This window comes from Argiope bruennichi, chromosome 1 (assembly GCF_947563725.1).
Source record: "Argiope bruennichi chromosome 1, qqArgBrue1.1, whole genome shotgun sequence".
In the NCBI taxonomy this organism is placed as follows: Eukaryota; Metazoa; Arthropoda; class Arachnida; order Araneae; family Araneidae; genus Argiope; species Argiope bruennichi.
In genome coordinates this window covers 61,176,455-61,197,479 of record NC_079151.1, presented here as the reverse complement: position 1 = coordinate 61,197,479, position 21,025 = coordinate 61,176,455, and the positions used below count along the sequence as shown (strand labels likewise).

At 30.8% G+C, this 21,025-nt stretch overlaps 1 protein-coding gene across 1 annotated transcript; it reads right to left on the bottom strand.

Moving 5' to 3' along the window:
• Positions 1 to 2,012: 2,012 nt before the first annotated feature.
• On the bottom strand, positions 2,013 to 20,023 carry LOC129988165 (astacin-like metalloprotease toxin 5). The gene is made up of 6 exons (XM_056096354.1): positions 19,866 to 20,023; positions 16,724 to 16,791; positions 14,426 to 14,501; positions 14,223 to 14,337; positions 12,153 to 12,328; positions 2,013 to 2,568 (listed from the first exon to the last, which is right to left on the bottom strand). Exons 1-6 carry the CDS (start codon positions 19,915 to 19,917, stop codon positions 2,348 to 2,350), a joined length of 708 nt encoding a protein of 235 aa, XP_055952329.1. The 5' UTR covers positions 19,918 to 20,023; the 3' UTR covers positions 2,013 to 2,347.
• Between the last annotated feature and the right edge of the window lie 1,002 nt (positions 20,024 to 21,025).

Below are 21,025 nucleotides of genomic sequence, written 5' to 3'. Positions count from 1 at the left end.
CTTTAATATCAGCATCTACCATAGCAGAATTATAATTACATAATTTAGATAATGCATAATAAATCATTTTCACGGAGGAATTGCAATGTCAGCTTTGAGAATGCTATAACGCATGTAAAAAAATACATATTTTGAATAAAAGAAATAATAATAATAAATCTGAAAAACGCACTCAGAGGAAGTGGGGAATATAAGGATACATTTTTCAAATTTTGCTTAAAGTCATGGAAAGTTCATAAATTTGATCGTAAACACATCCGCCAATTTTAAAGAATGAAACTTTTTCCTATGGTTTTATTATGGTATAGCATGCATTTTTTTAACTGGACTATTTGTTCTATCTCCTTTATTTTTTTAGTTATATTTTGTAACTTCTTTATTTCACCGCTATGAGCGCTGCAATCTATGTCGATAAATTCAGCATAGTGACTTTACTGTGAGCACAAGCTCCTTCCCTGATATTTTACAAATACAAATGTTTTATTGGCTATAATATAGGGGAAGACAGAAGGGGGACCAGAGGCGCAATTGCTTCTTTACAGGAAACCACTTGCACACACCCATCGGCAAGAAATTAAGAGTTTCATCGGGAAACATCTTCAACTATTATAAAGGAATTTTGATTAACTGAATACCAAAAATACTAATAATTTAAATTCCAGTCCAAAATAATTGCATGGTAGAAATAAGTGCATTTTTTCCGAATTTAATGACAGGTGAGCATCAGTTAATGCAATTAATAAATGCCGGATTCATAATTCAGGCTGTAGTTTACAATACATTTGACCGAATACCAGCACAGCGACAATGTGGATCAAATGTCACGTTTTGTCGATTGTTTTTAGTCAATCGACTAGAAATCAATACAACGGATGAAAGTTTGAATGAATTGCTATATTTATCGATTTTTTTAATCACTTGTCGGCGAAATTGTTAAGAAAAATCAGAGTGCTATTTTATAAAAGATCGAAATGTTCCGATATTGCAACAAATACATGAGCGGTTTTCGATTAGTTTTTTGAAATTCAAATTTTGCTGATCACTTTAAAAAAAAATAGTTTATTTGTCCAATCGTTCCCTTTTGTAACGATAAATTTTCAAAAATTTATATTCTATAATATTTTATTTCTTTATAATATTTCCTTGTCTGGTGAACGATTAAAGTCAGTCTATTGAAAATAAAAGAAGTTGCTAAGAATTACTTTGTTGTTGTCAGTTGATATGAATTCAACATAACCAAATGGTTAAGTGATGTGTAAATGGAAATTAGATTCAAATATCTGGGTGTTTTTTTTACAATTTAATTCATTATACTATTAAAATATTGCCGATTAATTTATTATACTGTGAAATATTGTTTCACTAATGAAATATTACCGATTGCAATTCGAGGATAAAAGATATGTATATATGATATCATAGACTATTATTACAGACTTAATGCACTAGCGTATTAAATTTTTTAAATGAGTTCATTCCAAAATTATTCAGATATCATATTCATTATAATATAAGTAAGAAATTATAAGTTATATTATAAGTAAGAAATAAGATTTGAATTTATATTATAAGTAAGAAATCGGAAGTGAGTTTTTTCCCCATCTGCCAATTGCTTTACAACAAACACTATATTATTTTGAATGCTTCTTTTAACGAATATAGATAACCGTATATACTTAAAATGATAATTAATAAAAAATTTGATATAACATCCATAACCACTATAAGAAAAAGTTTTTAAAATTGAGGGGAAAACACTTATCTTTTAGAGCATTAGTACTCTAAGAAAAGGTTCTTAAAAATACTCCCCCTCTCCTCCCCCGAGACATTTCTAAGATTTAAATAGGCGAGTATGCCTTCCGAATTTCTTGTTTTCGAATAAATTCATTCCAGAATAACATTTTCATGCATTCACATTTTCCAAATAAAAATTTTTATTTAAAAATCCATCTTTACAACTTTTATAAACAACACCAATACAAAATCTAAGTCATAAAATTTTAATTATTTTTCAAAAACGAATTAGATAGAATTTATTTTCTGCCGATAAAAATTTTCATCGAAAATCCACTTTAAAAATAATTAGTGTATCAAGTGAACGAGAACTCAGTAATTCCTGTTGTTGCTTAAAAATTTTAACAAATTTATTTTTAATTTTTTAAATAAAAAGTATTAATAAATAAAATTTAAATACATGAAGTAATAAAATTCAGTAATACTTCATTTAATTGACCACTTTATTATATAAAATACAATTATTTAACGTTCTCTAAAACTAATGGAACTAACATCAAGCTTCAATTTTACAGTACAAGCGTAAATTCGATACGATGACTTGTCTTGATGATTAACACTTGTAGAGCAGCCTAATCCTCTGAGCATCAGAGGCAGACATGGCTTTCTTATCATAGACCTCGGGCAACTTCTTACCACCCTTCGTGGTCATGCTGAATTTGCCCCACTGTTTCACAAAAGAGTTGCTGCCGTACAGCATGATGGAATTGTAATCGAAGCTAGTCAATAGTCTGTTCTGATTGGGTGCGAGTTTTTTGAAGGCATAAAACCATTCTGAAAAGAAAAAGTACGTCATAAATAGGTTGGCTAATGAGGGTGAGCTATTTTGCTCAAACTGTGCCAAAATAAAGATCAGTCAGCAAGAAATAGCATGAAAAATAAGTAATTTAGTGATAGAAACGGAATAAACAACATGAACGAAAAGGCTTACAGTTGAAACCAGCGGAAGTGGTCACCCCAACACTTTTTCGCATACTGTCTAAAAACTTGCCATGCCAGAGAACGCCCTACATTGACGCACAATAGTTACGAATTTTTTTTTTTTTTTTTTTTTTTTTTTTGGCACGGATTTAGCATTTTTATTGAATATAACATGTCATCCTTGGCAAGTTATTTAGTTATTTAATTCCTGACATGCGTTAATAATATCCAAAAAGAAAATTTGTATTTCAGACACATTTTCCTCAATCGATTGAATCAAAAATTTGACTCAAAACTGGACTTGTTGTCACAAAACCTTATACCAAATTTGATGCATTTAAGTCATCACGTTTTTTTTTTTTTTTTTTTTTTTTGAATTATCGCGTTTATATGTTTCTGAAAGTACAGATCGACAGATAGTCAACCCGTAGTTGAATTTGATCCAAAATTTGAGAGGTTCCTACACCATAGATGTTAGATCTGTATACCGAATTTTAGCTATTCTGGTTCTCTCCGTTTTGTAATTATCGTGTTAACTTATATTTGAAAAGCAAGACAGACGGACTTCCTCTGAACAGATTTTCCTCAAAATTTGATAGAAAAACTCCAAATTTAGTGTAAAGACCGTATACCGAATTTCAACCATCTAGCTCCCAGCGGTTTCAGTTATATTTATCATAGGCAGAACAAACGGAAGGACACTTTCTAAAAATGTGTTTTTCGAACTCAGAGAGGTCTGAAACGTGAGTTTCATCAAAATCTTGAGTTCGAATTTTTTGACGATTACTATACTTTCTCTATTCTATGTATGCGAGAAAGTATACATGTTAAACAAATCAAATACATGGTACAATGTAAGGGAAACAGAGATGAAAATGAAAGGAATGTATATCACTCTAAATAAATTTTAAAAAAAAGAAAAGAAAGATTATTAAGATGTGACACCCATATCAATATAGATAAGTTTAGTTTAGTTGTATTAACGGCCCGTTTTAAAGCACTCTGGGGCTATTTTTGGATGGGCCTCGTCATTTTGACCCACGGTCAGATGACGAGGACGACACCTGACCTGTTACCCCCTTTCCAAACTTCCACACCACCCCAGCGCTAGGATGTTTAGCCCCGACGGATTTAACGTGCACCAGATGCGGTTCTTCGTTGGAATTGGATCTCGAACCTGATAGCCTCCGATGCCGAGATCAGGCCACCGTGGCATATCAATATAGACAAAAAGATAAATATAGTTCTTTGTATCTATGCATTATTCCTTATTTATTACAAAAGGTATAGTAATTAAGAAAGTAAAATTTCGCACTAAGCATCTCCAAAAGTTATTTCATCTGCTTTACGAAATTCATTGAGATAAATACGTTGTCATAAATAGAATTTGGGGGAATTTTTCTGATTAAAAGGTCAACTCGAAATAGCCAATTTCAACGGCAATCTTATAAATATTATTTATGACGAATGTTAAGAAAAAGAGAAATTTATTGTTATTATTATGTAAAAAATGGTTTTCTGGCCTTTTTTTCCAGTTAATTATTCAGTGTATAAATGGATTCAATGAACTTTGGATTCCCCATGCCTTATCTATTTTAGTGTTTATTGAAATGTATATTTTTCATGTGAAATTTTATATTCATTATTCAAGATTGTATTGTAGCATTCAAAACTCGTTTAATTGAATATAGTAAAAAATTATTATTTATGCGTCAGCAAGGCTTATATAGCTTATATCAATGCCTTGATATAAGCTATATAAGTTAATCAAAAAATGTCAAGTCATTATGAAGAAACAAATGAAAATAAGCTTAAAGTAAATGAAAATATCTAATAAAATGAAAAGTAAGTAATAAACGAAATCTTAGAAAAAGTAAAGAATGCGCAGTTTTCATTTCGATAATTTTTTTGTAAAATAATTGAAATTTCAAGTGTCTTACGATAATAGTTCGTTAAAGGAAGGAAGGAATGAGGTTTGTTTTCCGGCGTATGCTCCTGAACGGATTCTTAGCTTGTGCCGGGTTCACAAAAATCAAAACTCGAATATCACAAAAAGTTCGTTAAAATAAATGCTATGGTTGTCACAACAAAACAAACAAGATGGTGCCATTTTGCCAAAGAAAAATGTTTAATAGATTTCCATTTAACTGTTTTAAAGAAATATTTTTTTGTTTGATTTTAAGTTTTACAACTATTAATTTAAGTATACTATTCAAAACAATAGCTTAATGTTGTATCAAGCTAAGAAAATTTTATAAATTTTAAAAAATGTTACACGGTCAAAATCTGGAATCTTGTACATAAACTTCATCGTGGATGCCAAACAGCCTTATTGTTCACGTGATGATTTAAGGAATTATTTTTTAAAAAAATGTTTATTTGATGGGATTTTCTTTTAGGAAGAGGGATGCGGAGAGACGACTTGACTTGGTATGAAGGAATTAGAATGCAAGATTCTGGATTTCAGCCCTCTTGGAATAAATAAAAATTCTGAAGCAAATGTTAGTAATGATTTAAATCAATCCACGTCTACCTCCTTTATAAGTTTATGAATGAATATATTTTAGTAATATTTGTTTTCAAAATAAAAAATAGGAGTAAACTTAAATAATTTAAGAAATTTAAGTTTAATTACCACTAAACTCAAGAATATGTCAAGGTACTTTTCGATTAGCCAGGCGCAAGCGAAAAGTCGTCAAATAATTTAGACCTGCACCATAAAAAACGTCGCCAAGAAAAAGTTGTAGCGTTAGATTTGTTCACAAATTGGCGCAGGTCTAGGTGATTTCCTTTGTTCAAAAGCCAAAATATTTGGTGGCTTGTCGCGTGGGTTCTGTTAACCGAAAAGTACCGGTGTATATTTATTAGTAGAAAAGTAGTTCACTGATAGAAAATTCAAAATTTTTCTTCTTTTTTTAACTTTTCCATTAGCCAGAATACTAAAATATACTAAAATTCTCATTATCGATAGTTTCCAAAATGTGTTAAAATGTGCAGTATTATGTTACAAAATATGCCTTGTTTCCTGAAGATTCGAAAGACGTTGTAAATAAAAAAAATCTCATGAATGAAAAAAATTAATCGATTAATTATTTCGCAGCATAAGGTTTTCGCTCTTAAAGTATTTCTGTATATTTAAGTAACTTGCGGTCCAACAGAAAACACACACATACGCACACATTTTGTGGTAATTTTATGCTTAACAAAAACTGCCAAACATAAATTTACCCCGAAAAGTCTTAATTCAAAACCATTTAAAAAGTTCTTGGAACAGTTCTAGGAACGAGTACCATTTGGCGATTTTCCGCCAAATTTTCCTCGCCAAGCCCCGCGGACGCTGTAATCTTCAGAATTTTATTTCTCAATATTATGACTATATCTTTAAAGTTTGGCGCCAAATTTGGCGGTACCCGTCCCTAGGATTTAGCCAAGTTTTTGATTTCTTCATATTTTTATGCATCATTTTGGTTAGTTGTAAGAAATAAGAACACTATATTGCTGCCGAATTTGAATATTCTCAAGAGATAACCAGTAATTGGCAATCTATAAACAATTGATTGATTGCCGAAACTATGGAGAACAAGTCGACGGGATCATAATTTTTTCTCAAGTCTAACCTTACAATTAGAATTGTGCCTGATAACTAGTTTTTTCCAATTCAGAGCATTTTTACTACTAAATCGGGTAAAAGTTTACAATTGGGTGCCCCCTGATTTTTTGGCGATTATTTTGACGCCAAGATCGGTCATTTTCGGTCGGTAACCCAATAGTAACGTCAATGAAAACAAAACATTACGGAAACCAGAAATAGTGCTTCATCGCTGTCGCCAATCGAAGGGGTACCCAAAGCTACACTAGAACCGTAAATCGAATCTGTACTTATCTGCTTGCTGCTTTTTTTAGTAAATTTCTCAAGAAAACAGAAGTTAAAAATATAATTAAATAGGAAAGTACGAAAAAAAAAGTCAGAATATATACATCTGCTATGCACATTAATATTTCTGTTTTATCTCTAAATATGTTTTAACATCCAATTTCTGAAAGCTGTCACTTCTGCAAGAGGGCAATGTTTATTATATATATGATACCCACAATTTTCATAGGCTTGTTGGTTTTTCAAAACATCAAACTTTGGACAGCCGTAGTCTTCAAGATTTAAATATGGTATGTGTAACTGTTCTAAAAGATCCTTCTCAATGTTTCCACCTTTATAAGCAACGACATTTTTGTCATCATTTCTATACAAATCATGTGCAGCAATCACCTTACATTTCAAAAGTCTCAGTGGAACCGTTTCTTCTTTTTCCATGGGATAGAAAGGTAAACCAGTAATATTCTTAGTTACATAGTCTATGCTTTTCCATTCTAAAGGTGTGATGTCTTTTTCATATGGTCTCAAATCAAATCTGATGCTATTTCCAGTCGAATTGTTGACACCGATATATCCAAATTCGCGAACTAAAAATTGTTCTGAAATTTGAAACCCATCAAAATCTATGATGCAGCAAACTTTGTTCATTTCACAAATGTGTTAGGGAAACTACTGTTTTCTTGAAAATGCATCGAATTACTAATGCAAGCTAAACTGCTAAAAAAAATTTATTCCTAATACTGATATAAAATATAATAAACTTAAATTCTTTTAAAATCCATAGCAAAAAAAGTAGTCATAAACACGTGTTTTGTGATGATTGAAATGCATGTTTGCTTTTTAGCCACGTTGATTCAAATTGCGTATTCTGCAGTTAAATTCAAGTTCACGTTACAGAGGCGAAAAAGATAATCATAATATCACTGTCACGCGTTTCACCTATAATTATGTCTTTATTATACAAGAAGAATGGTACTTATTATTGGATGAAATCTTTAATGTGCCCTTTCACCATGCCAAGAATGCCAAAAATGCCAAGCCGCCAAGGATCAAGATGGCTGACAAAGTAAACAATAGTATGCATAAGATTGAATTATTTCGCTTGCTTGCTTAGTTTACCATATAAGCAACAAACTCATGTGAAACGTTCAAGTAGATTTCAAATCTATTATTTGTTAATTTTGTGTTAAAATTGAAATTTAGATCTCAGTTTGAAATAATAAAAATATGGTCAAGATTTTTAACATGGTGTTTGACTGGATTATATTAAATATTTTATCAATATAAAGCAAACTGAAGTAGAAAAAGAATGAGAATGTTTTTCTTTAATTACTCGGAACAGTTTTTACACGTGCTGTAATAGATCATGTACACCCTACAAGAACTCAATTGATTTCTTTTGATATGGCAATACAGTGTTTAGTATTAGCTATTACGCAAGCGAGTTCGCAAATTGTACAGACTAAGTCTATGGCAAAGGATACCGACGTGCTCTGATTGGTTTAAGCCTTGGCATCTTTTTGGCAATGTTTTGCACTCATAATAATGTAGTTTTCGCTTATTTGGCTCAAACCTTGTACCTTGCATTAGTTTTATGGAACATACGAGTGAATATCCACACGATCTAATTTTTATTAATATAAGTGTTTCTCTAAATATTACTAATAATACTACTAATACTAATTAATAATAATAAGTATTACTAATAATACTAGTAATACAAGTAACTAATGTTGTTTATGCACAGAAGTATAAAAACTAAATGAAAGCAATTACTCAACATATGATGCAGCAATGAAATAATTCTTATTTCTCTATTATTTTCGTGCCTTTATTAGATAATTTATGCAGTCATTGAAACTTGTTACTGAACGTTTGTTACTTTCCCATCAACTACATATGGGGAGATGAATACTTAATGCCCAAAACGTATAAATATGTAAGCTTTAACGGAATATGTGATTTCGTAGCTAATTATTTTAGTTATATCAAAATAATATTAAGAAGAAACACACACACACAAAATATTTTTAATAAATTGTAATTTTTATATTTCCTGAATTTAGGTTTCAGGATTTGATCTTTTCTGCTGTATATGTGTTCCAGATTAATAATACATGTAAACCGTAAAAAATAGGGGGAGGGGATAAATTCACAAATTTTATTTATTTTTATAAAAATATATTTCGGTATGGCATTTTTTTGGCAAAACATTGCCAAGGCTTTAACCAATCGGAGCACGTCGGTATCCTTTGCCATATACTTAGTCTGTACAATTTGCAAACTCGCATTACGCAAATCTATATAATATCTCCTTTTAATGACTTTATTTTTGAAGCCATTTATTCAAAGGAACAAAAATTTTCATATAGTAGGATAGAAAATAACTGATAGGACTGATAATTTCCTACTGAATTCAGAACTTCTCACATAGAATTATAATTACTGTCTTCTTCCAAGATCGCGTAAACAATATTAGCCGAAGTGTGACTTATGGCATATGACAGTAACATATATTTTTATATAACATTCTTAATGGCGAATTATTCTCTCTAAAATATTAACAAAAAAAGCAACAAAATATTAATCCATTAATCTAATAAGTATAAATCAAATGCAACTAATTTTGATAATGATTTTAATTCAATAAACATAGGCCAAAAAAATCGAATTTTTATTCAGTTTCAAACTTTTTGTAGCAGAATTTCCGATCTGTTATACACTTGTTAGCTTGAAATCGATGAACATCATAAATGAAGAATAGTATCTTAATCATACAAGTACACTAATATATTATTTAGGTGTCGTTTCTCGAGACCGAATTCGAAAGAATGCTGCTTGTTACCTAAAACTAATTTAATGATTCGAATACATTTTAAATGCGATTCTTTTTTTTATTATTATTAGCCCTTCAGATAAATATGGGAAATTACCACTCATCGTAGGATGATGTTTGCACATTGCTTACTCTATTAAAGAAGGGCTCATTGGCTCCTAAATTTAGTTTGATTTTAATTATACTTACATCCCCTTTTTGACTAGGCTCGCTTATACGGAAGTATTTCGGTGGTATCGGATTTTGAAACAGGAACCTTTTATTTCTAAAATCGAGATTTACCATCAGGTCACTGTGGTCCTTTAAATTGCCTATAAACATCAGAATGCCAACACAAACGAGCGACTAGAGATGGAATTTTGGTTGCACATCGCCACCTTGTTTGCTTTTCTTGCCGGTAATGGATACTGACAATCGAATGGTACAAAATGAATGGAACAAAGAACTAGCACTGAAATTGTGATGAAACTTGAGAAATAAGTGAATTTTGTTCGTGGAGATAACATTTAGAAGAACGACTTTTTTTTTAAGTGGATCAAACATTTCTGTGAAAATAAAGAAAACTACAAAAAAGTATAAATAGAAAATAGTCATCTATCTCATATGATAATTAAAAGTCGGACATATAGTTTCTTTTGTGCTCTTCGATTTCCGATTCACATTCCGTTTAATTACAAATGAACTGAATTCTAGAAAATCGTTTGTACACATGATTCTGACAAAAAAAAAAAAAAAAAAAAAAAAATTGGGAGTTGACAATATTGTAAGCTAAATTTATTCCGAAGTCTTAAAAATTCTACATATATTGTTCATAAATTTCAAACCTTAATTCCATCATTACTCTAAATCACTCGTCCCACTCTTTAAATTAACCATCTGTGATATCATCTGGTTTTGAAACGAAAAATATGGTCTTATGAAAAGAACATTGGGGGCAGTGTGGAAAATACCAGAGAGAGAAACTATCGCTAAAGACTTAATATTGTAACAGCAAAATCAAATCCGATGTATATGTGGTAGAGAATCCAGTAGGCTTAGTAATAGAGAACGGTGCAATTTTCTACACTAACGCAGGTATCAGAAAGCAGATGAGGCATTTTGATATCTGTGTTTGATTTGTTACCGTGCTGTGTTTGATATAAGCAACAACACTTTCAAAAATCAATAATACACAAATAGCAAATTGTTACTAAACTTTCGCAATAGCATGAAACTGGCAGAAAGAACTCGCCTGAAATCGACACTTCATAGAGAGAATTAACTCGATTACTAACTTCTCTCGATTCAAATAACTATGCATTTTATAGTCAAATGACAAGGCATCGAATTTTCTAGAATAAGTTCTGAAATTCGAATACCAAGTGGCTATCGCCAAGTTTCTTGAATATTCTGGGCTTTTTATTGTTATCGTTTAGTCGCCACCGTTGGGATTCATTGACCTAACATCCATTTAACATTCATCTTCCTTTCCTAGAAAATAACAGACAAGGAAGTGTGGCGAGTTGAAATGCGCGAGGATAAAACCTGGGACCTTGTGGTTCGCAGTCCAGTAACATGACCATGATACAAAAGCAATTGCTCGTGCAGCGTATCTGTTAACTGGCTTATAAGCTTTCACCACAGACTCTCCCACCAGTGAGTCGGAGGTGAGACGAACGATATGGCTGTTGAGTATTAGCTGTTGATTCTAATGCGCCTGTACCCAGTTGAGTAGCGCCAAGCGTTATGGTGAGCGTGTGTGGTTTCTGCGTCAAGTGAGTCTGACGACTTTGGTTTGCTGTGGATAGATGGCGCCACAATACGAAGGTTGAAGGTTTATCGTCCGAGGTCACCAATGTAGCGGATTGGGATAAGTGAGGATAGAACCTGGGACCTTGTAATTTGCAGTCCAGTAACATGACCATGATACAAAAGCAATTGCCCGTGTAGCGTATCTGTTAACTGGCTTAAAAGCATTCACCACAGAAGCAATATTAAATATTCAAAGCAATTGATTTTGAACTACAAGCATTGAGATGGGACAAATATTCCCGTCTAATTTGAAGGAGGGAATACTTTGAAGAGTAAAGATTTCTGTTTCCTGAAGTCTGTAAAATATTTTAAGACAATTCGCATTTCTTAGGCATATTTAAAATGAGTTTAATATCTTCAAATTAGTATAAGATATATAAAAAGATTTTATGCTATCCATATTAATACCATAATATTTTACCTACAGAATATTGTCTAAAATTATATTTTTGGATCTTTCGAATGGCTTGTGTTAAAAGGAATTATGATTAATAAATTGAATTACAAATAAATTATAACTGGATTTAGAAAGTGATATAAGTTAACTATTAGGAGAATGATATTCTTAGTGGTATAGTATATTAATCAGAGAAAATAGATTGTATGAAAAAGAAATAAATATAAAATACTTTATTTACATATTCCAAATATGATTTTCAAAAAGAAATTTGTTTCTTAGATACATTTCAGACTAATTTCTACCGTTTTAATCTTTCTTTGAAAAGTTGATTTTCAATTGTAACTGAACAAAATAGTTATAAAATATTACTGCACTCAGCAGACTCAACCGCTATTTCCAAAGTGTTATTTCTGGGCAGCTTTAAGAATTGATTAAAAAAAACTCTGTCGCAATGAAGTTAGGAGCTAAATATGAAATTAAAGGAATCTTCTTTCTCTGTTTAATAGAAAACTGAATAAAATAAATCTGTTTTCACTTACTATCTACAATATTATCCCAATAGATGGTAAGATAATTGTCTCTGTCAGATCTGTTGTGTTCATGCTCAAATCCGATTGCATGCAGAAGCTCATGCACGATAGTCCCGAATGGCTCACATCCACTTCCGAGGGAAAGCAGATTCTGATTGCCAATTCTTCCCCAGTGAGAATAACATCTAGTGACAAGGAAAAAAAATGATATTTTCATTTAACATCTCTAGAAAAATTATAATTCAATGCAAATATAATTTTAATATTGTATTATAATACATACATAATATACATTATATAAAATGAAATCTCCTGAAAGCGTCTGTATGTTTGAAAGAGAAAAACTCGAGAAATACTTAACAGATATTGGAGATATTTGTACCATTTTGTAGGGCATTTATTGGGGAAGGTTTTAGTATATTGAAGTCATATCAAAATAAAAAAGGAGTTTTATAATTGATATTTTAATTATTTTCCTACTACGATTCGTGCATGCGTAAAACAGCAGTATCTGTGCTTTACATTTATCCATGTGCGAAAACCTCAAACTGCCATATCATATCGGGCGGAGGCTAGACTTAAGCTTAAAGTTAATTTTTCCTCTTAGATGTTATGCCACGGGCAACGCAGTGAGGGTGCTGCTAGTTTCAATAATAAATAGCTTTGTTCAATTTATCAACTATTGATTGGTATACCTGCTGTTGTGTAAAATCTAAGAAGGAAGCCTCGATGTCGACATGTGCTTAATTTAGTCTCGGTATATTCACTGAGAATATATTGCCCCTATTACTCAGATTGAAAAATATTTTGTAAAACTATAAAATATTTTGAAAAAATTTTGTACTCAGACTATAAAATATTTTGCTTTATATGCTTTTTAATGATGAAAATTTGATTGAAATCTCAGATGTTTCTTCACTTTACCAAATATGTCAACAGTATCAAATCGTCAAAATCCAAATTCAGCACCGAGGGCAGAAGTCTGACTTCTAGCTCGTATGAAGATAACACTCACACACACGCTTACAAGGGGGCTCATTCAGATCACAGATAGAGCACAGGGTGAGGAACAGCCATGCTCGAACCAGGACTCGAATCTGGGGCGCCCAGATCACAGCGAAGACGCGCTACCCTTAGGCCAGGAGCCGGTGCATTTAATAAATTTTAGCATTTACCAAATATAATGGTCGAAAATGCAAATCCGTACACAACCAAATGCTCGAAAAGAGTTTAATTTCAATTTTGTTTTTAGATCGTTCCATGCTTTATATATAATATGTGGAGTCATATATATATATATATATATATATATATATATATATATATATATATATATATATATATATATATATATATATATATATATATATATTGACACTAAAACGTTCTTAAATAATATCTGAAAAAAATTGCGATCGAAAATAATTGAAAATTTTATAACTCAGAAGGTTAAAAGCTAATCACTATAGATCTTCAAGGTTAGTTTGTTGTTTATAATGTTACTTGTCTTCAACAAGCTCGCTGACGAAGTCAGCGATTTTAAACCAAGTCTTTTGTTTCAGTAGCGCCTACTAGAACCAAGAGTATGTCTTAGCTACTCAAGCATCACATTCGCTTGCACAACCCCTTTTTACAGGTGGGGGGGGGGGGGCTTCACTCATCTCACAGATAGAACAGATGCAGAACAACCATGCCCGAACCGGGACTCGAACCCAGGGCGCCCAGATCACGGGGAAGACGCGCTACCCCTATGCCAGGACGCCGGCTCAAGGTTTGTTTGTCTTTAAAAAGCGATGCTCAGGCTTACAATTAGACCTCAAATTCTTTTAAAATCTTCTCTCTTTCTTAAAATTCCTTCCTTCCTCTTCCTTAAAATCTTCTCTCTTCAGATAAATTACTACTAAAATTAAACTTAAATTATAACTAACTAAATTTACTAAAACTTACAACTCATTTTTGAATTATAAAATCAATCGAATTACGAGTGCGAAAAATCTATTCACTATTTAATGTTTCCCACCGAAACTACTCTAAGAACTATCAGATAATTGCAATTAATAAAGAAAAAACATCACAAACCCATTGTGCTTGAATATCTTTATGTGATCATTCTCATTCGTTCTTTGCTTAAAGCGGATGCATGAATTGTCTTCGATATGCTTCATGGCCGACCTGATCCTCTCAGTCAAATGAGCTAAAATAAGAATAATATTAGGAATGTATTTATCAATTCTCTGCTTCTAAATAAAGGCAAATAATTCTCCTAGGAATATGAAACTTACATAATTCAGGTGAGATAAAGTAAGGCACTACGCCTCCTGGCCATCGCTGTGAGTCACGAGGAATGGCATTTCTGTCCTTTACGGGAAAAAAAATACAAATATATATTGATATGTGCATTGCAGTGACTCTCATTGCAGCGATTTCTCTTTTATTTCACTCTAATTTTCATTTTATTTGAAGTTAATTATATAAATGATTCACAATTCACAAATGGTTTACAGAGAAAATAGAGACGAAGTTGAATTTATTTATTTGCTCCAGTCACGAAATCAGAATTTATTTTTAACATTACAACTTCAACTGCTAGTTGGTTCTGAAGTATGATAGAACATGAGCTACAACAATATTGCCATGATAAGAGTGTAATTCGCCATCTAACATATATGGCCATGAGTGACATTAAAAGATTGCAAACTGCTACTTTTCTCAATCTTAGGTAATGCAGCACTCCAACAATTACACAACTGATTTGTGGTATAAATTGCATGAAATTAATGAATTCAAATTCCATGATAAAATAGATTGCAGTTTCATTTCCATCCTTTCCAGTGTTATTAGGCAAATAAATATATTTTTTGAACCATTACCATTTCTGACGGTACGGCAAAACATGAACAATAGACACGTATTTTATAGCTGTGATAAGAATGCAGTTTCTCATCTCACAGATATGGTCCTGAGTGAAAGATGAGACACTGAAAGATTGAAAGCTGCTATTTCAGTCTAACTTATTCGAAGATTTACTTCTCCGATAGTAAAACCATCTTTTGTTTAAAATAGTAAATTATGCTACTGATAAAGTAAATTGAAATTCACTATTAAGCAAATTGAAATCCACTGCTTTGAGACAAAGGCATGATTTAAAAGACGCTAGCTATTTTTGACGACCAACTGATTCGCCATAATTTGTAAAATAGGAGTCAAAACAGAAGCTGGACATTGCTTCGCATTTCTGTAGAGTTTATTTATAGCATCATCTCTAAGGGAGCGACACTGGCGTGTTTGTAGAGTTCCATGTTTATATAAATTTGCGCGCCTTTTTAATACTGACAGAAGGATTGTAAAAGATCCTTGCTCATGTTAGTTTCTCTTCATACTTCGGTAGCATGCAAATTAAGATAATTTTTACTCCTCAGCGAGTGTTGTAACTGCACGTGATTTCAAATTGTATAGTTTGTGTAAATATTTAAAATATAATCATTGATTCAAGAACCGTTTTTCAGCAATTAGATTTTACACACATAAAATTACTTTCATTAAATTTCGAGTAATAATGGATTTCTGATTAGAATGAGCAGATACCTTCAATCACCGCATCATCATTCATGCATTTAAAAATAAAATCTTTTAAAAAACGGGTTTTTTTCACAAAGCATGTGTGGCAAATATATGAGAAATTTTATTTATTTAACTTCATGAACAATTGCTTATATGAATAATTAAATTATTTTTAATTATTTCTAAGCATAAATTTTCTTTTGATAAAAATTTCAAATAAACCTTTTTTAAAACCTCGATGATAAGTATTTAGTTCATAAGAGTAAGCAACTGATTGGACACAAGATTCTTTTCTATCAATTCAATACCAATCAGTTATCATGCCAATCCTGATATATGTTTCAATAATTTATAGCTCAACATGATTTTAAGAAATTACCTTACACAAAATAATCTTTTAATGTGAAAAACAGTTTGTTCTATGTAATATAACATGAAAAATCGTGTTCTTTAAGCAAAGAATTTCCATCCATATGGTGTGCAATGTTAAAAACCTAACGAATGGTCCGAGAATGCTCAAGAATGCATAAGAAAAATAATAACAAGGAATAATTTACAAGCCATATTAATCCATTTTAGCTAAGATATAAATACACAACCTGGAGCCACCTCTCCAAGCTTCCACATTTCAACTGAAGAGGGAAGAAGGGAACATTTGTGCAACGGCATTAGATTTAACGTACACCAAATCCAAGGACATAACAGATTTTTGGTAGAATCAGGTTTCAAAAGTGAAGAATACTGGATTCAGTCTTACCACTTATTACTACGACGCCTTTTCTTTTAAATACTACTGGTATGCAGAAAAGGAATTTTTAAAATTTACTTCAATAAAAATTACTACATTTACCCTTTTTTTTTAAAAACATAAACGACAAATTTTTTATTTAATACACAGATTTCTTCATTTATTATTTACGATTTGCTTTGATAGAAACTAATATTCTCAAGAGAAAAATTGGAAAAAAATTGAAAATAGAAATAAAAAAAGTTAAAGAATATTGTCTGCTATAACTTACTGAGTTAGGATCCAGCAGGATATCTCCTTCGAAGAGGCCTTCGTTGATCATAGGATCATGGTGAGAAGCTGAGAAAAAACGAGAGACAAAAAAATATTCCACCATGTATTATAATTATATTTTGCTAATTGGCTTTGGAAAAAAACGAATTATCTGGAATTATTGAAGATGCAATATTTCTATTGAATCTTTGTGAGAAACTTATGTCCTCCTTAGCAAAATATTTTGAATTTCAAATTTTTATAGTCATGTAAGTTTTATTATTTTAGAAGCCTTATACAATTGCATTCATTGTGGCATATACACTTCTAATTTTCTTACTCTTCATCTGAAGTTTTAAGATTAATTTTAAGCGGGGGAAACGATTAAAAGTGCTGCATCGAAGCACTTAAATTAATAATTAAAATTTCAAAAAAAAAATCGCACCTAAGTGCATATTTTCACCTTCCAGACTATATCCATGCCAATTTTTTTTTAAGTTTTAGAAAGTTTAACAATTTTTTCCATGCACAAATTCTCTCCTCTCTCTCATACACACACTTCCTGGAGGTGTACTGTCATGTGTAAAATAACACATTTGTTGTTTTTTATGGCACTTGCCACAGACAAGCCCACTGTTCGAAAACAGCTGATTTAAGCCTGAGGGGGAGCGCCTCTTTTTTTCGTAGAGCCAACTAGGGCCAAGAGTACGACTTGACTACACACACGTCACAACCCTTTTTAAGGGGCAGACTTCATTCAAGCATTTCATTCATTCTTCCACAGATAGTAATTTAGACCTGAATCAGAGAACGATCACCCCTGATCCAGTACCTCCAGTGGTATTACTCTCGACATGGAGGACTTTGTGACCACGACAGATTTTTACGTACATCAACCACTAAGCACGCGGGGAATCTTCGAACTCTCAACCTAAAGGACGCGAATCGCTCTACCAACCAGGCTATCCCGGCTAAACATCAGGTTAGTAAGCAGGGAAACTGGCCAGTTCATCATTTGTGTATTCTATATCTTCTGTTTACAATATATGTGGAAAAGGGATTCAAAGTAGAGGGATCTAATCATTTATAGCTGAGAAATGCAGTTCAGAAATCTTTAAAATCATATTAAACAATATTTAGAACTGCTATTAGAATGTTAGGACAACGGATTAAAAAAAAAGGTGTTTTTTTTTTTTTTTTTTTTTTTTTTTTAAAGCTGAAAAAGGGTTTTGCGACAAAAGCATACGACGACTTCTACACTAAACTTATGTTTAAATAAATATTATTATTATCATTATTATTACTATGTAACTTGGCTATGAAAGCTTTTAATTAGGATGCATCGCAATTCACATTTTTTTCTGACCCCCTAAAATGTCTAATTAATATAATGCTAAAATATCGTTTACATGGGACAATTTTATTTTGTTTAATTTAAATTCAAGATTATAAATTGTAATTTTTAAAAATTTCTGAGCTGCATTTATTAATTATATACATCCGTAAGTACAGATATACAGCGATCATGAATAAATAACTTTTTAAGTTCATTAATTCCTTTCCATCCTTGAATGTTATTCAGCATTTTCCATGAAAAATATTGAATGCCTTAATGTAAGTAAGTTTATAATAATTATTATTATAAAATTATTAAAATTTGTATTAATATGACAATGTTTTAAAAATTTCATAGGTCATTTATTCATTAGACAAAAGTTATTAAAATTGTTAACTATTATGAATGAATCATTCTTTGCTAACTTTAGTCGCTTTCTCTTGCTGCATTTTTAAGGCGTTTTTTCCCCTTTTTTCATTTTTTGAATAAATTGAATTTTTGAGCCAGCTTTGAATTAGACAAATTCCTCTTTTTTTCATTATTTTGCTTTTCTATATCTTTTTTGCTACAAAAACATGATTTGTTTTAATATGTTTAAGATAGTTCTATAAGTATACACAGATATAAACCACCATTAAATGCTTATGATAAAATCAATGAACTAAAAAAAAAAAGGAAGTGACATTTTTCAAAATATTCAGATGAGAAATAAGATTTTTTTTTTTTTTTTTCCGTTTACTCGAATTTCAAAGACATTAGAATGATAAATGAAAATTCAATTTGAATTGAATCTTGAAACAGTTTTTTTAAACATCATATTAATTATTCTTTATCCTTTAAGCAGTTACGATAGCCTGTAATAATATGATTTAACTCTTTCATACAGAGTCATTTAAATAATATTGAATTTAAATCTGAAAATTAACTTTTAAATCATTTATTTTGATATAACATTACTTATTTCTCATTCTAATTTTTTTTTCTTTTTGTTACGGAATATCTTCCTTTCTAATAGAATTCTCGCTAATTTCTTCATGGGATAGTTTTGAAATCGTACACACGATACTATACAGAATATCTATGACTATACAAAATTTACTTTTAAATAGATATATCAATTAATTTGAATATTGATTCCTTGTAAGCAGAGATATAATAGTTTTTTTTTTTTTACTTAATTGTATAAGATACTTTTTTATGCCTCCACGATTTTGTTAGATATTCAGAATGCCATACAATATTGTGAAAATACTATAATAATAGAGAATTGAAAATATTGTTTCGAAGATCATATAAAAATACAGTAGGTGTAAAATTTTGAATATTAACAGCTGGATAATTAATATCTTTCATTAATATTAACTTATTTCTTCACTTATCTTAAACCTTTCTCTAAATTTACAAAATAATGTATCCCTAACAAGTAAAAAATTGAAATGCGTTTTTATCTTTTTAGAACACACTATATAATATGAAAAAAATCAGTGAAATAAAAAAAACACTTTTGAAAGAAAGAAAAATATTCTGCTTAATATATATTCAACAATAACTGAGGGAAAATTCTAGGAATTTTCTGTATTTTATTCTTTGTATTTTAAATAAAAATTGAAACGTATGGAAATTGATATAAAGGGAAGAAAAGATTAAAAACAGAAAGATCACGCTGTGACCAGATGATGGTGCTAAGTTATAAAAATCTGAACAGATACATACATACCAGAATTTTAAAAATCATTTTTCTACTATTGTTAATTTATTTATAATTTTATAATGAATAATAAATTGATTTAGACAGAAAAATTCCTTATAATCCCAATATTTTTACCTGAGCCTGCCGAAGCGGCTGCAATGATTCCTAACAACACAAATAGCACCATGCTTACGGAACGAAAAACAATGATTCAACTTCTTTCGGCCACAAAGCTAATGCCTTGGTTTAAAATACACTTTGTTCCTCAACATATCAACAAAATATTTCCAGCGTATAAATATCGTGGGAAAAAGGAAAGGTGCAATGATAAATGATATATTCTGGATAGATTATTTATGATTAGAAACTCAAACAAGATTTGATAAAGCAGATTTATATTATAAGAAAATGATGTTCATTTCACTAGAGAATCAGCATATTAATTTTTTCCTGAATTGAAACGAGGTGATTCTGCGCTCCTAGCAAAACTGCCAAAGTAATACAATCCCCCGTCCCTACATGCAATATGTTTACTAATTTTTCATTCTTCTATAATCCATCCCCTGTAGGAAAAATATCTTCGAGCAATTTTTACATTGTCGTATGGTAAGCATGAAATTAAGAAATACTGACCTCGGCTGAACCATTTGGAGAGCAGAAAGCATGCCACCTCAACATAATATCAATTCATAAATAATCAGGAAATGAAAAAAAAGAAAAGAAAAGAAAAGAAAGAAAGAAAGAAATGAAATACGATGCAAGTAAAGTAAAAACAAATTATAAATAATTAATAAATAAAGTAAACACACAAACAAAGCATTAAAATAATCAATAGCAATGCATATACAGCAGACGATAATAAATAATTTTGAAAAATAATAAAGCTAACAGAAGAAAATAATTTTGTTAAGTTATAAAATAAATTTAGATTGTAAATAATACAAATAATTTATCCAGAAGAGGTACACTTAGCTGAGTTTAGTTGTCATGGCTAGGTGAATAATTTCTTTAGCATATTTACGGACGAGTGGGATGAGCATAATATTTTTTTGATATCTAAATTTTTCTAGGTGTCTGACTATAAGTGTTTCTTATTTTCTCAGATGAGACTTTTCAAATTTTAATACAAAAAAAAAAAAAAGTAATGCTGAAAAAATATTATCAATAATTTTCAACTGAAGTGAGAATGTTATGAATCAGCAGAATTCAGCTCATCCACCTTTGCTTCAATCCAACTTTAAAATAATGTGAAGTTTGCAATCCCATAACTGCTTTTTTTTTCCCTTGGTTTTGTC

Bases quoted from the DNA above. Each gene is read 5' to 3' on its own strand.
- LOC129988165 (XM_056096354.1), bottom strand. From the start codon at position 19,917: ATGGTGCTATTTGTGTTGTTAGGAATCATTGCAGCCGCTTCGGCAGGC. The intron at 14,502-16,723 runs GTAAGTTATAGC...TTTCCCGTAAAG, and splicing joins TCCTGCTGGATCCTAACTCA to GACAGAAATGCCATTCCTCG. The intron at 2,569-12,152 runs GTAAGTGAAAAC...TTTTCTTTTCAG, and splicing joins TTGGGATAATATTGTAGATA to AATGGTTTTATGCCTTCAAA.